General features: G+C 37.2%; 1 protein-coding gene and 1 pseudogene across 3 annotated transcripts in view; one reads left to right on the top strand and one right to left on the bottom strand.

Moving 5' to 3' along the window:
* Positions 1–14898, bottom strand: part of LOC110791715 (alcohol-forming fatty acyl-CoA reductase) — a 39867-nt gene that overhangs the window by 8579 nt on the left and 16390 nt on the right. Inside the window, exons 1-3 of one of the 3 annotated variants that reach the window (XM_056837179.1) lie at positions 12490–14458; positions 2665–2746; positions 2214–2270 (exon numbers count right to left, since the gene is read on the bottom strand). In XM_056837179.1, the coding sequence (XP_056693157.1) occupies positions 2670–2746; positions 12490–13516 (1104 nt within the window). In that variant the 5' untranslated portion in view covers positions 13517–14458 and the 3' untranslated portion in view covers positions 2214–2270; positions 2665–2669. Of the gene's footprint in view, positions 1–2184; positions 2271–2664; positions 2747–2900; positions 4740–12489; positions 14459–14898 lie in introns of those variants that run through there. The other 2 variants (XR_008928165.1, XM_056837180.1) reach the window with 2 other exon arrangements.
* Positions 5053–9887, top strand: LOC130467968 (uncharacterized; annotated as a pseudogene).

Below are 14898 nucleotides of genomic sequence, written 5' to 3'. Positions count from 1 at the left end.
ATGATTTAGAAGGAGTAGAAGAAGAGCTTGATGAGGGAGATGAACTGTCAGATGCGGAAGAGGAGGCACCACTTCCTTGCCATGAGACAGAGGGTCAGACAGAGGGTGTTCCTGTTGACCTATGTCCAAAGGAGACAAGTCCAATCAAAGCCACCTCCTCTCCCAAGAACATTCCAACCACATCATCTTATCAGCCTATCCGTCGCAGTAGCCGTCTAGCCAGCTCTTCCAAAGGAATTCCTCCGGTCTACAGGGTCGAGGATTCAGAATCAGACAAAGATGGTGAAACCCAATCTGCTTCTCCCTCACCAGACGGTTCAGTGCAGCTCTTGGTGGCTAAAGTGGATCAACTGCAGCTGGACAATGTGGTTCTGTTGTCAGCTGTTACTTCTTTGCAGGAGCTCATTCACAAGATGCAGCAGGACCAGGCAGAGTTCTTCAATGACATGACATAACGTCTTGCTGACATGATCGTCGAGGAGGTGACACATGCTGAGGATGCTGCTCCTGGATCTCCCCAAACCTGACCCTGCTAAAAAATCTTTGCTTATCCTACCCCATATAATCTGCTGTCCATCAAACATTTTATTTTGTTTTGCTGGCTCTTTAAACAATTTTTTTGGTTTGGTTTTTGGATGCGCCAAGTTTATGACTAATGCTCATTAGTGCGCTTTTCCTACGTTCTGATAGTTGCCCCACTCTGACTTGTAGAATTTTTGCTTGTATTGTGCTATATGTTGCGTTTATCTTGTTCTGCTTGCAGGGGTGCGGTCAAACTCGTTGACCGACTTGAGCTGCATGATGACTATCTGCTTGCTAGGGTAATATGATTCCCATATCCTCTTTCTTCTTCTCCTTTGGTTCGGCGTTTTTCATACTCCCTTTTTGATAATTCCAAAGGGGGAAGATATTGAGAGGACAACTTGTGTTCCATTATATTTGTTTTTATACTTGGGTTCACCACCTAAGCAACTCATCTGTTCCTGGTTAAGTTTTTGACTCTGGATTGTCAGGTTACATATCTCATTCCTTAAGTTATTTACTCCTATCAAGTTGTAAGGTTGTCATCATCAAAAGGGGGGAAATTGTTGATTCCTGGTTTTGATGATGACAAGCTTACCTTCTACTAATAGTTCGTTTTGGAGAATGTCAGGAACAGGTTAATATTTAAAGAAGGACAAATGCAACAACCGAAGCAAGCTAGGGAGCTTTGAAGTAATTAAGTTCAAAGTACGTGGCAAGATTAAATCAAGGATCAAGTCAAGCAAATTCTATAAGGGTCGAAAGGTATAAGACCAATGTAATTTAGTACATGCTTAGTATGGGAACAGAGTATTTTGAAGAGTCCTAGTTATATCGTGAAACGAAATAAATCAGTTTTACTTTTACAAAAAGATAAACATCAAATGTTTTAAACTGATTTTACAAAACTGTTTGAAGTTATACTCTTGAATTTGAGTTAACATATAACTCTCAAAATACGAAAAGATTGATTTTCCTAAACACGTTTGAAGTAAGATTTGCGAAAATCTATCTATTAAAAAGAGTCCTAAACTGGGTTGGATTTGAATCTAGGTTAAACACTTGGATTCGTATAAATACAACCTTTGTTCTTTGCGAAACTTTTCATCAGACTTATTTACATCAACCGGAAGCTTTCAGGTATCACCCTTAAAGTCTTAATCTTTAAAGAAGTCTGTTCCTGTTCCCATATAGAGCAGTATTTGTTACTTAGTCTTATATCGTATGTTAAGTAGTTAATTAATTCTTATACGTTTGATTAAAGTGTTGAGTTATTGTATGTTAAGCCTGAATCAGGCTTACTTGAGCAAGAGAGAAGATCTCACGAGAGATCAGTGAGTAGGAACAGTTGAGGGACTGTTTCCATAAGGGAAGGAACAAAGAGGGTTGTTCCTAGTCATCTGCAATCAGAGGCGATTGGCAGATTGTGGCCCGAGTAGATTAGGTTTGTAAAGAAACTAAGTTGTTTTGCCTAATTAGTGAAAGTGTTTAAGTCCCCAAAGGGGCCGTGGTTTTTTCCTCTCTATTGGGCCTAGAGAGTTTTCCACGCTAAATCTTGCTTGCATATTTTACTATTTCTGTTCCTTGTAGTTTAATCTTTATAAATACGTAAAATATCAATTCACCCCCCCTCTTGAGGAACTCTGTAAAACTAACAAACTCCCCACTTGGTATATAGTCAAAGAAGCTTGGTTTATATGGGCTTTCATAGCCACAATCATCGAGTTCACAAACATATCAGCCGGTATCTACATATCACAAAAACATGCATAAAACGGTTTAATCGTTTAAATTAGAGTTTTTTGTTCGTGCTGATTTAAAGGGCACTTGAAATCTTTAAAATGTCTTTATCACTTGAAATCAGCACCTAATCATTTTTTTTTTTTTTTTTTGAAATAATGCACCTAATCATTTAAAGTGACTGAAATTGAATGTTAAACTCAGCTCTAGTCTCTCTTTTAGGTAAATAGAACTTACTACACTTAATGACTCAAGTCTCAACCAACCAAGAATGTTCAATCATGATCTCTAGGTAACTAAACTACATGGAAATCGCTAACACAGGGTAAAACCTTCCATATCTAATTGGTTAAGAAAAAGAAGATATTATATTAAAAGGTAAACTGGTAAAGGATGACTAACCAAGTCTAAGACAGAGTATCTTCCAGCAGGGAAGAAACTAAGACTTCCTTTTCCATAGGTAACAGCCACACTATCAATAGTCCTGCGCCATCAAATAAATTGAAATGGAAATTTCAAAGATCTATCTTTGTGCCAATGAGCCACAAAAATAATACAAATTACAAATAGAAAAAGGATATTCGAACTTGAAACTTATATTATACAGAAGTTATCAATCTTAATCACTAGGTTAAGACCTTATTGTTTGAAGACAAAATGTCAAAGAGAATTGATTTTGAGAGAAGGGAAAACACTGATTCTCATTGATTGATTTTGGCAGAAGCCACACACCTCATACATATAGAAATATTCAGAGAATGAAAGAAACAGAAGCAGACAAAAAGAAAATAAGGAAAAGGACAAAACTGTGTAACAGCTCTAAAGAGGAATACTACGGTGTAGCGCAGTACACCATCACAGCAGTAGACTATTACAGAAATGCATCTTCCCTTTATCACTCCCCCTCAAGCTTGGAGTGTGAAGATACAGCAGCTCCTAGCTTGGAGAGTAGATATTGATGTTGTGAGATGGGCAGGACCTTTGTGAGTATGTCAGCTAGTTGCTCTGTGCTTGGAATATAGGAGGGCAGAATCTGGCCTGCTTGAACTTTGTCTCTGACAAAGTGGTGATCAATTTCAACATGTTTAGTATTTTCGTGTAAGACGGGGTTTGCAGCAATTGCCAAGGCTGCCTTGTTGTCACATTTGAGCAGAGCTGGACCTAAACTTTTTAAACCCAGGTCTTTTAGGAGGGAAGTGAGCCAAGTGACTTCACAAGTGGTTAAAGCCATAGCTCGATACTCGGCTTCAGCAGAGGATCTAGCTACCACCTGTTGTTTCTTTGCTTTCCACGAGATAGGAGAATTTCCCAAGAGGATGCAATATCCACTAGTGGATCTTCTGGTGACCGGGCATCCAGCCCAATCACTATCACAATATGCAGTCAATATGGCTGCTGAGTTGCTTGCCAAGAGTATACCTTGACCCGGTGAGTGAAGGAGGTATCTTAGGACCCTCTTTGCAGCTTGGAGATGAACTGTAGTTGGGTTTTGCATAAACTGAGCAAGAACTTGAACGGTAAAATTGATGTCAGGTCTAGTGACAGTTAAATACAACAATTTGCCGACCAACCTCTGGTAGATTTCAGCATCAGGTAGGGGATCACCCAAGGTAGGTGTGAGCTTTATGTGAGTGTCCATAGGTTGCTGCAATGGCCGAGATTTAGTCATGCCGTATTCTGTCAACATGTCAAGGGTATACTTTTTTTGAGAAATAAAGATATCTTTAGAGGAATGTTCAATTTCTAAGCCTAAGAAATACCTAAGGACACCCAGATCTTTCATCTTAAATCTCTGTGACAATAGAGCCTTGAGAGTGTTGATTTCTTTCTCACAGTTTCCAGTAATGAGCAGATCATCGACATATATTAAGATCGCCACAAATGCATCTCCAGTTTGCTTAGTGAATAAAGAATAATCTGCCTTTGATTGAGTGTAGTCAAAAGTCTTCAAAGCAGTTGTAAGCTTAGCAAACCATTGGCGAGGAGCTTGCTTTAGTCCATATAGAGACTTGTTCAATTTACAAACTTTTGCATAAGGTATTTCTCTATGTTCTGCACTCACTGGCAGCCCTGGACCCACATACCCTTGAGGCAACTTCATGTAAACATCTTCAATGAGATCTCCATGAAGAAACGCATTTTTGACATCCATTCACTAGTAGAAAAAACCCCTGTTGCAGCCCCCTTGTTACAGCGTACATGTATAAATACGCTTCAACAACCAGTCGGTCAACGCGGGTCAAACCCTTTAAAGGGTTATCGCAGCGTACATTTTAGTTGTTCGCAGCAAATGTGTTTGTTGCAGCGTACAAAATAAAAGCCCGCAGCAACAACCCGACTTTATTGCAGCGTACATGTTATTGCCCGCTGCAACAAGTCCGCGTTTCAAAATTTTTTACTTTCCTAGGTTGCAACAAACCGCGCTCAAACGAGCGGGCTCAAACGTACGTTGTTCCTTCTCTTCTAGCTCCAAGCTTTTTCCCTTAAACAAATATCCAAGAAGCCGTCGAACTCAGCCCTGCGTCGCCGTCGAACTCAGCCCTGCGTCGCCGTCGAACCCAAGCGTTGCTCAGCCCTGCGTCGCTGTCTTCGCCGGTGTGTGGTGTTCTCGCCTCATCTCCCCCATCCCGTTCAATTCTCGCGCGGCCTGTCACTGAAAGATATATTCTTGGTCGGCCGGGGGTTCAGCATCTCCCCGTCGCGTCGTGGTTCCGGTGGTTGCTCGGCGTCGTGGTTCCGGTGGTTTCTGTATGGTGTGTTCAATTTCTATTTTCGTTTTTTATTTTCGTTTTCAGATTAGGGTTCAATTTTAGTTTTTGATTTTCGTTTTCAGATTAGGGTTCAATTTTAGGTTTATGATTGACAAAATCACATAGTTTTGAGTTCGATGATTTATGGGTTTCTTAGGGTTTGTTCAAATGATGTTTATGGGGATAAAGTCATAGCAACCAGTGCAGTGTTTGGCACAGAAATCTGGCCGGCTGCTGAGTATGGTAGAACCATGTATACCATCCGTCAGAGGATTGGTCCTCTCTTCATGAAAATGCAGAAGCGCTTTGGAAACCTTGATTATGCTGGTGAGTTGTCTGAGAAGGATATTATTCGCGCTGAAAGGAATTCTGGTTTTATCAGTGACCGTGTCAGAGAGATTCAAGTAAGCCAACCCAACCTCTCACCACACTACTTAGTACCTATATCATCTATTCATCTGTAAACTTATATTACAGTTTTTATTTCTTTGCAGCGCCAAAATTACCAGAGAAAGATGGAGACTAAAGAAAGTAGGGAAAAGGACCTCCGGGAAGGCCTCCAACTTTACAAGTATTTATCAATCCATTCTTCTGTTTGCTGTTACTCAGCTGTTTAATTATGTTATTTCATCTTCTTTAATTTTCTTGTTTTTTATAACATCAAAGGAGCGGAAAATACGAGGAAGCACGAGAAAAGTTTGAATCTGTTCTAGGTTCTAGGCCTACTCCAAATGAAGCTTCAGTGGCTAGTTACAATGTTGCTTGTTGCTATTCTAAGCTTAATCAGGTATTACTCGTCTCCCTCAATCCTCTTCTTCCTCAGTTATTTTCTACTTTGGTTATTATGGGATATCCAATTATGAGTACCCTGGTTGATGTGCTGACAATTATTTTTGTAACACAATCGAGCCTGAAATAATTAATACCCTGTATTCCGTGGGTTTAGTCGAGATAACAATGTAATTTGATTAGGAACTGCATTGTGTCCTGAAGATTTAGGGTTGTGAGTCACGATTAAAGAAATTAAGTTAAGATGTATGTTTGCATTAAAGGTTGTTGTTGACTTCTTAATTTATATGTAGAGAATAAGTCAATCAGACATGTATGGCATGATTAATTTTCTAAAGTTAATGTAAACTTGTTTTCTTGCAGGCTATCACTTCTACTGGGACAAAGAAGGGCGAGTTGTTTTTGGCTGATGTCAGCACTAAGTTGACAAACAAGAATATTACCACCGATGTGAAAGTTGATACCAACTCCAATGTGAGTTTGTTTATTTGTATTACTACGAATTGATTCTATGATACATTACGGTTTCATTGGTTTATAGGTTTTTATAATTGGTAATTGTGTAAAATTTGGTGACAGATAGCATTGCTTTCTATGAACATCTTGTTTTACATAATTGGAATCTATTGTAATCTGATTCCAACTTCTTTGCTGTTTCCGTCTTCCGCTCCTAGCTTTTCACCACCATTACGTTGATGAACCTGCCCCTGGCTTGAAGGCTATTTTTAGTTTCCGTGTTCCTGATCAGAGATCTGGCAAGGTACCATACAATTATCTTTCTAGTATTTTCTTACCTAAAGAGGCATGGTTCAAGATACTACGGGATAATGGTTCTAATTTGTGGAGTATAAATTATGTTAACAGGTTGAGCTTCAGTATTTGCATGAGTATGCTGGCATCAGCACAAGCCTTGGTTTGACAGCAAACCCCATTGTCAACTTTTCTGGTGTTTTTGGAAACAGTACTCTTGCTTTGGGTACTGACCTCTCATTTGACACTGCTTCTGGAAACTTCACCAAATGCAATGCTGGGCTGAGCTTTACTAATGATGATCTCATTGCATCTGTGAATGTGTAAGTAGTTTTTGTTATACTAATCAGCAGATTATCACTTTGGTATATCCATGTGCAACATTTAATTGCTGTTCAGAAATTAAAGAAAGAGAATCACTCCTATTCTCATTTAACAATTTTCATATTGGTAATTCATATTATCTCTATATGCGTGTATCCTAGAAATAAATTTGGATTCTGCTTGTCGAAAACTACTTAATAATGTTCTAATCTTTCACCTTTGGCTGTTGTTGAGTGTATCATTTGAAAGCTGGATACTGGATATACATTTCTGATACACTTGTGATTTTGTTTACTTTTGGGTACTGCAGGAACGACAAACTGGACATCTTTATACTCATTTCAATCTATTTATTCACATTTAAGGCTTATTGGGTCGTTATAGGTCATATTAAGGCTAAAATGAAGCATTTTCCCTCCCAACTTTGAACTAAAGAACCTAAGGACTCATTTTATACTTATTACATGTTTAATATGAATAGTTTTAACTTTCTAACACTCATTCCAATCTACTTATGCAAATTTAAGGCTTGTTTGGTCGTTATAGGTCATATTAGGCTAAAATGAGGCTTTTTTGCTCCCAAATATGAAATAAAGAACCTTAGGACTCATTTTAAACATATTAAATGTTTTATATGATTAGTTTTAACTTTACAAGACTTAATCCAATCTATTTATGCACATTCATGACTTCTTTGGCCGTTATAGGTCATATTTAGGCTAAAATGACATTTTCGCTCCCAACTTTGATCTAACGAACTTAAAAACTAATTTCAAACTTATTACATGATTCATATGATTATTTTTAACTTTCTAGGACTCATTCCAATCCATTTATGCACATTTAAGGCTCATTGTGTCGTTATAGGTCATATTTAGGCTAAAATGACATTTTCGCTCCCAACTTTGAACTTAAGAACCTAATGACTCATTTTAAACTTATTATATGATAAATATGCTTAGTTTTAAGTTTCTAAGACTTATTATAATCTATTTATGCACATTTAATGCTTGTTTTATCGTTATAGGTCATATTTAGGATAAAATAAGGCATTTTCGATCCCAACTTTAAAATAAAGAACCTAAGGACTTATTTTAAACATATTACATGATTAATATGCTTAGTTTTAAGTTTCTAAGACTTAATCTAACTACTTATACACATTTAAGGCTTGTTTGGTCGTTATAGGACATATTTAGGCTAAAATGACATTTTCGCTCCCAACTATGAACCAAAGAACCTAAGGACTCATTTTAAACTTACTAAATGTTTTATATGCTTATTTTTAACTTTCTAGGACTCATTCCAATCCATTTATGCACATTTAAGGCTCATTGTGTCGTTATAGGTCATATTTAGGCTAAAATGACATTTTCGCTCCCAACTATGAACCAAAGAACCTAAGGACTCATTTTAAACTTACTAAATGTTTTATATGCTTATTTTTAACTTTCTAGGACTCATTCCAATCCATTTATGCACATTTAAGGCTCATTGTGTCGTTATAGGTCATATTTAGGCTAAAATGACATTTTCGCTCCCAACTTTGAACTTAAGAACCTAATGACTCATTTTAAACTTATTATATGATAAATATGCTTAGTTTTAAGTTTCTAAGACTTATTCTAATCTACTTATACCCATTTAATGCTTGTTTGATAGTTATAGGTCATATTTAGGCTAAAATGAGGCATTTTCGCTCCTAACTTTAAAATAAAGAACCTAAGCACTCATTTTAAACTTAATACATGTTTAATATGCATAATTTTAACTTTAAAAGACTCGTTCCAATCTATTTATGCACCTTTAAGGCTCATTAGGTCGTTGTAGGTCATACTTAGGCTAAAATGACATTTTCGCTCCCAACTATGAACTAAAGAACCTAAGGACTCATTTTAAACCTACTAAATGTTTTATATTCTAGTTTTAACTTTCTAGGACTTATTCCAATCCATTTATGCACATTTAAGGCTCATTGTGTCGTTATAGGTCATATTTAGGCTAAAATGACATTTTCGCTCCCAACTTTGAACTTAAGAACCTAATGACTCATTTTAAACTTATTATATGATAAATATGCTTAGTTTAAGTTTCTAAGACTTATTCTAATCTGTTTATGCACATTTAATGCTTGTTTGATAGTTATAGGTCATATTTAGGCTAAAATGAGGCATTTTCGCTCCTAACTTTAAAATAAAGAACCTAAGCACGCATTTTAAACTTAATACATGTTTAATATGCATAATTTTAACTTTATACGACAAGTTCCAATCCATTTATGCATATTTAAGGCTCATTGTGTCGTTTTAGGTCATATTTAGGCTAAAATGACATTTTCGCTCCCAACTTTGAACTTAAGAACCTAAGGACTCATTTTTAAATTATTATATGATTAATAAGCTTAGTTTTGAGTTTCTAGGACTTATTCTAATCTACTTATACCCATTTAATGCTTGTTTGATCGTTATAGGTCATATCTAGGCTAAAATAAGGCATTTTCGCTCCCAACTTTAAAATAAAGAACCTAAGGACTCATTTAAAACTTATTACATGTTTAATATGCATAATTTTAACGATCTAAGACTCGTTCCAATCTATTTATGCACCTATAGGCTCATTGGGTCGTTATAGGTCATATTTAGGCTAAAATGACATTTTCGCTCCTAACTTTGAACTAAAGAACCTAAGGACTCATTTTAGACTATTAGGACATTGTCATTAGTTTCTTGAATGTTAAAATGTGATATTTAATTTGTATTTAATCTAATGTTTAATTTAAATTTCTGTTTTTGTAAAGGTCTACACTCCGAGGATTGCGCCTTATGCGAGGAATTTGATGTGGTTCGTGAGCAATGGGCTAAGTTTTTTACCAACAAGTATTTATTATTGGCTTTAGCGCGCTTGATCGAGTTGGTTTAGTTGTTATAGAATAAATTTTATATTAAAATGTATGTTTATGTTGAAATTGGAACATATATTTAAATGTAATATGTGCACTTTGGTTTTGGGATATATAGTATACAAAACTCCAGTTGTTGTTTTTATATTTGTTATACAGGTTGCGTTATTCTATTATTGTTTTGACAGGTTTCTATATTTGGTGCAAGGCACTCTACGTATCCCTAAACAAAATTAGAATTTTCCCCCCAAAAGTGCTTTTTTGCAGCGTACATATATGTTGTACGCTGCAACAAGGGAAAAAAATTTCGCAAAAATTCAGACTTGTTGCAGCGTACAAATAAATGTACGCTGCAAAAAATTGAGTAATTCAGACTTGTTGCAGCGTACAAATAAATGTACGCTGCAAAAAGTTGAGTCTTTTGCAGCGTACATATATATGTACGCTGCAACAAGTCCAAAATTTTGCCAAATTTTTGGCACTTGTTGCAGCGTACATCTAAAAGCCCGCTGCAACAAATCACTTTTTGCAGCGAACATTGTACGCTGCAACAAGTTCAGACTTGTTGCAGGCCCCCCAGTTGCAGCATACGATGTACGCTGCAACAGGGGTCTAAAAGCCCGCTGCAATAAGGGTTTTTTCTACTAGTGATTTGGCATGTGATCCACCCATGCATAGCAGCTACAGCCAATAGAGACCTCACCGTGGTCATCTTTGCCACTGGTGCAAAGGTTTGATCAAAGTCAATGCCTGGTCTCTGTCTACACCCTAGAATGACCAACCTGGCCTTGTTTCTCTCTATTGAACCATCAGAGTTATGTTTTGTTCTGTAAATCCACTTGTTCCCTATGGCCTTCTTTCCTCTTGGAAGATCTGTAATAAACCATGTATCATTTGCCTCTAATGCAGCCAACTCTTCATTCATAGCTGACATCCAGCATGGATGATTGACAGCCTCTTTAAACGAGGTGGGATCTAAGTTATTTGTGACAGAAGCCATGAAGCAGCAGAATTCAAGAGAGATGGTTGTAAAAGCTAGATTGGCTATGGGTGTCGGATGAGATGCAAGATCATAGTCTTTCATCCAAGCTGGTGGTTGAGTAGGTCTAGTTGACCTTCTGATGGGTAAAGATTGAGGTGAAGGAGAATTTTTATGAGGTGAGTTTGAAGGCGATATTGGTGGGTTATGTGTTTGGTTGTGAGCAGACACCACAGGTGTATAATCCTCATATTGGTGCGGGTTTGGTGGTTGAGAAATGGTTGTAGGGACAAGTTGAAGAAGAGAATGCAAAGTGGCATTGTTATACGGAAATATGCTCTCATGGAATTTAACATCTCTGGAGATGAACCTTGTTTGAGTCAACAAGTTCATTAGAATGTATCCTTTAGTATTATGAGGATAACCGAGGAATATGCATGGAACCCCTCTTGGACTAAGCTTGTCAGTGTGAGTGGCAGGGTTGTATGCAAAGGCTAGACAGCCAATGGCCTTTAGGTTGCTATAAAGAGGAGGTTTTTTGTGAAGTATTTCGAATGGAGTTTTGTTTCCAAGGGTTGGTGTTGGAAGTCTGTTAATAAGAAAGGCAGCGGCTAAAACACAATCACCCCAAAAAGACAAGGGAAGCCCTGCCTGAAATCTCAATGCTCTTGTTATCTCCAGAAGATGTCTGTGCTTTCTCTCTGCCCTCCCATTTTGTTGGGGCCTATCAACACAAGAAGTTTGATGCACTATACCATGTTTAGCAAATAGAGGCTGAGCTTTAGTATCATCAAGTTCCAGTGCATTATCGGACCTAATGACCTTCACTTGCTTGCCAAACTGAGTTTTGGCATAATTCACAAATGTTTCAAGAGTGGTCAGAGCTTGTGACTTTAGTTGCAATAGATACACCCAAGTGGTTCTGCTAAAGTCATCAACAATTGTTAGGAAGAACCTAAACTTTCCTTTAGCTGCAACTTTGTACGGACCCCAAATGTCGGTGTGTATCATTTCAAAGGCAGAAGAGGCAACAGATTTGCTCAAAGAGTATGGTTGTTTCACAAACTTGGCCATAGGACACGTGATACATGTGCAATCATAAGAACCTATGTTTGCAGCTATTTCAGGGATTTGTTTTAGCTTAACAGTAGGGGCATGCCCAAGCCTGTTATGCCAAAGGGTGTAAGATTCAACACTGGCCATGTTACTGTTAATATTGAGCTTGTTATTATCAGACATTTTGAAGGCATCCGGCAATGAGTGCAAATCAATGGAGTCTGCAGGCACATCTAGGAGATAATACAAGCCGTTGTTTTGTCTACCAACACCCCTGATTTTGTTGGTGTTGTTGTCTCTTATCACACAGAACGCAGGATGAAATGTTACTTGACAATTATTATCTCGACTCAGCTTAGTAACGGACAAGAGGTTGTGTTTAAAAGATGGAACACATAACACATTTTTAAGCAAAAGAGAATTAGGCAAAACAACATCTCCTATTTTAGATATGCTGGACACAGCACCATTTGGCAAGTTTATGCTTGGAATATTATGCACAACAACATAATTATGCAGCACACTATCATGAGAAGTCATATGGTCTGAAGCACCGGAATCGATAATCCAATTGTTAACATCAGCAGTGACATTACAACAAGTCACCATTCCTCCAAAAGCATGATCTAATTCATCATCAGTTTCTGAATGAGAGTTAGGAGAGGGAGTTGTAGACATACCAGGAAGACTTTTCAACAATTGCTCAAATTGTTGGGCTGTGAAAGAAATTGAGCCTGTTTCAGATTTTGTATCTGACTGACCTTGAGCCATGACAGCTGTTTTTGGTTCAAATCTAGGCTTGCCTTTAGACCACCTCTGTTGAAAAGAAGACTCTTTCTGTTTAGAGGAGCTTGCACCACCCTTTTGTTGTTGTCTGTACCTTGGGTGCCACTTTGGATAACCAACAACAGTGAAACATTTTTCTGTATAATGACCTTTACCTCCACAGGCATTGCAGGTAATTTCAGAACTTTTGCTGTACATAGCTGCAGATTCGAGCTCCAACTTTACCGGCTTCAAGACATCTCGTTGAGACTCTTCTTGTTGAATGGCTGAACACGCTGTTTCAACTGTAGGCAAAGGAGACATGAGAAGCAACTGGCTACGCAGTGCTCCGTAGTCCTCATCCAACCCATTGAGAAATTGGAAGAGGTGTTGCTCCTCTTGTTGCCTATCGAGAGCCCGCAGATACGTAGTAACGTCTGCTGCCACGGTTGTCATCACCGGCAGAGAGTTCATAGACTCTAGTTCCTGCCACAAAGCTCTCATAGCTGTGTAATACTCATGAACAACCGCTCCATTTTGCTTGAGACCATACAAATCTCGATTCAACTTGTATTTTCGAGATCCGTTTGTCAAAGAAAATCGCTTTTCCAGATGAACCCATGTTTCTCGAGCTGTATTTAGGAAGATAATCGAAGTTTTGATGGTGTCTGAAACAGAGCCATGAATCCACCCCAGAACAGTAGAGTTGGAGGTGTCCCAGAGCTCCGCTTTGACGGAATCGTCGGTTGAACGCACGACGGTGCCATTTACAAAACCCAGTTTCCGTTTGGAACCGAGCGCTATTTCCATCGATCTTCGCCATGTCCGATAATCTACCGCTCCATTGAGTTTGGAAATGGCGATGGTGTGAGATCCATCCGAAGGATGAAGGTACAACGGATTTGTCATGTCTATGGTGGGGGTTTCAGTTCCTCGGGCCATTATGAATCACAGAAAAAATCAATTTGGGATTTTAGGTCAAAATCAATTTGGGGGAAAAATCAAGGTTTTCTATTTCTTAGCAGAAAGATGATTTTAAAGAAATGATTTTGGAAATCGACAAAATATGATTTTTTTTTTTTTTGAATACAGCTGGGCTTTCCTCTCTTTTTCTCTTTCCAGGATTTTAGAGCCTTGGCTCTGATACCATGAAGACAAAATGTCAGAGAGAATTGATTTTGAGAGAAGGGAAAACACTGATTCTCATTGATTGATTTTGGCAGAAGCCACACACCTCATACATATAGAAATATTCAGAGAATGAAAGAAACAGAAGCAGACAAAAAGAAAATAAGGAAAAGGACAAAACTGTGTAACAGCTCTAAAGAGGAATACTACGGTGTAGCGCAGTACACCATCACAGCAGTAGACTATTACAGAAATGCATCTTCCCTTTATCATTGTTAAATTTCAAGGATTTTTTAATTGCAAAAAATGTCAGCGATATTAATTATTGACACTAGCTAATTAACATACTCCGTATCAGAGAAATTTAGATTTACTCAATAAGTTTGAGGATTGGAAGGGAAATGCTCAAATGCGTGTATACGACTGTTGTAACATGGACGCTCCAAATCACATCAAATTTTGTTTTAACTACTCCCTCCGTCTCTTTTTGTTTTTTACGTTTTCCTTTTTGGGTATTCAAAATGTTCTTTACATTTCCTTTTATATTATCACATAAATGACTTATTATTCTATCAAAATTTGTGTCCAATTATTATTTTAACCAATTAAATTCATCGGGTCATTTAATTTCTCACACTTTTCCATTGGGAAATTAATTTTTTCTCATTTCCCAACATCAAATTTTTGATAAAAGTGAAAACATTATAAATAAACGTAATTTATCTTGTTTAAATAAAAAAAATTGAGAAATCTCAATGCAAATTAATTAATCGTTAAAACGCGTGAAAAATACCAAACGTAAAAAACTAAAAGAGACGGAGGGAGTATTAAATATGATTAATTATTATTCCCTCCGTCTCTTTTTGTTTTTTACGTTTCCTTTTTGAGTGTTTCAAAATGTTCTTTACATTTCCTTTTATATCATAACATAAATGCTTTAATATTCTATCAAAATTTGTGTCAAGTGATTATTTTAATAAATTAAATTCATTGGTTATTTAATTTCTCACACCTTTCTATTAGGACATTAAATTTTTCTCATATTTCCAATAACAAAATTTTGATAAAAGTGAAAATGTTATAAATAAACGTAATTTTTCTTGTTTAAATAAAAAAATAGAGCAATCTCAATGCATATTAATTATTCGTTGATAAACGTGTAAAATACCAAACGTAAAAAACAAAAAGAGACGGAG

Source organism: Spinacia oleracea, chromosome 2 (assembly GCF_020520425.1).
Source record: "Spinacia oleracea cultivar Varoflay chromosome 2, BTI_SOV_V1, whole genome shotgun sequence".
Classification (NCBI taxonomy): domain Eukaryota; kingdom Viridiplantae; phylum Streptophyta; class Magnoliopsida; order Caryophyllales; family Amaranthaceae; genus Spinacia; species Spinacia oleracea.
Note: the sequence above shows the minus strand (reverse complement) of the source record. Positions and strands in the feature narration are given on the sequence as shown.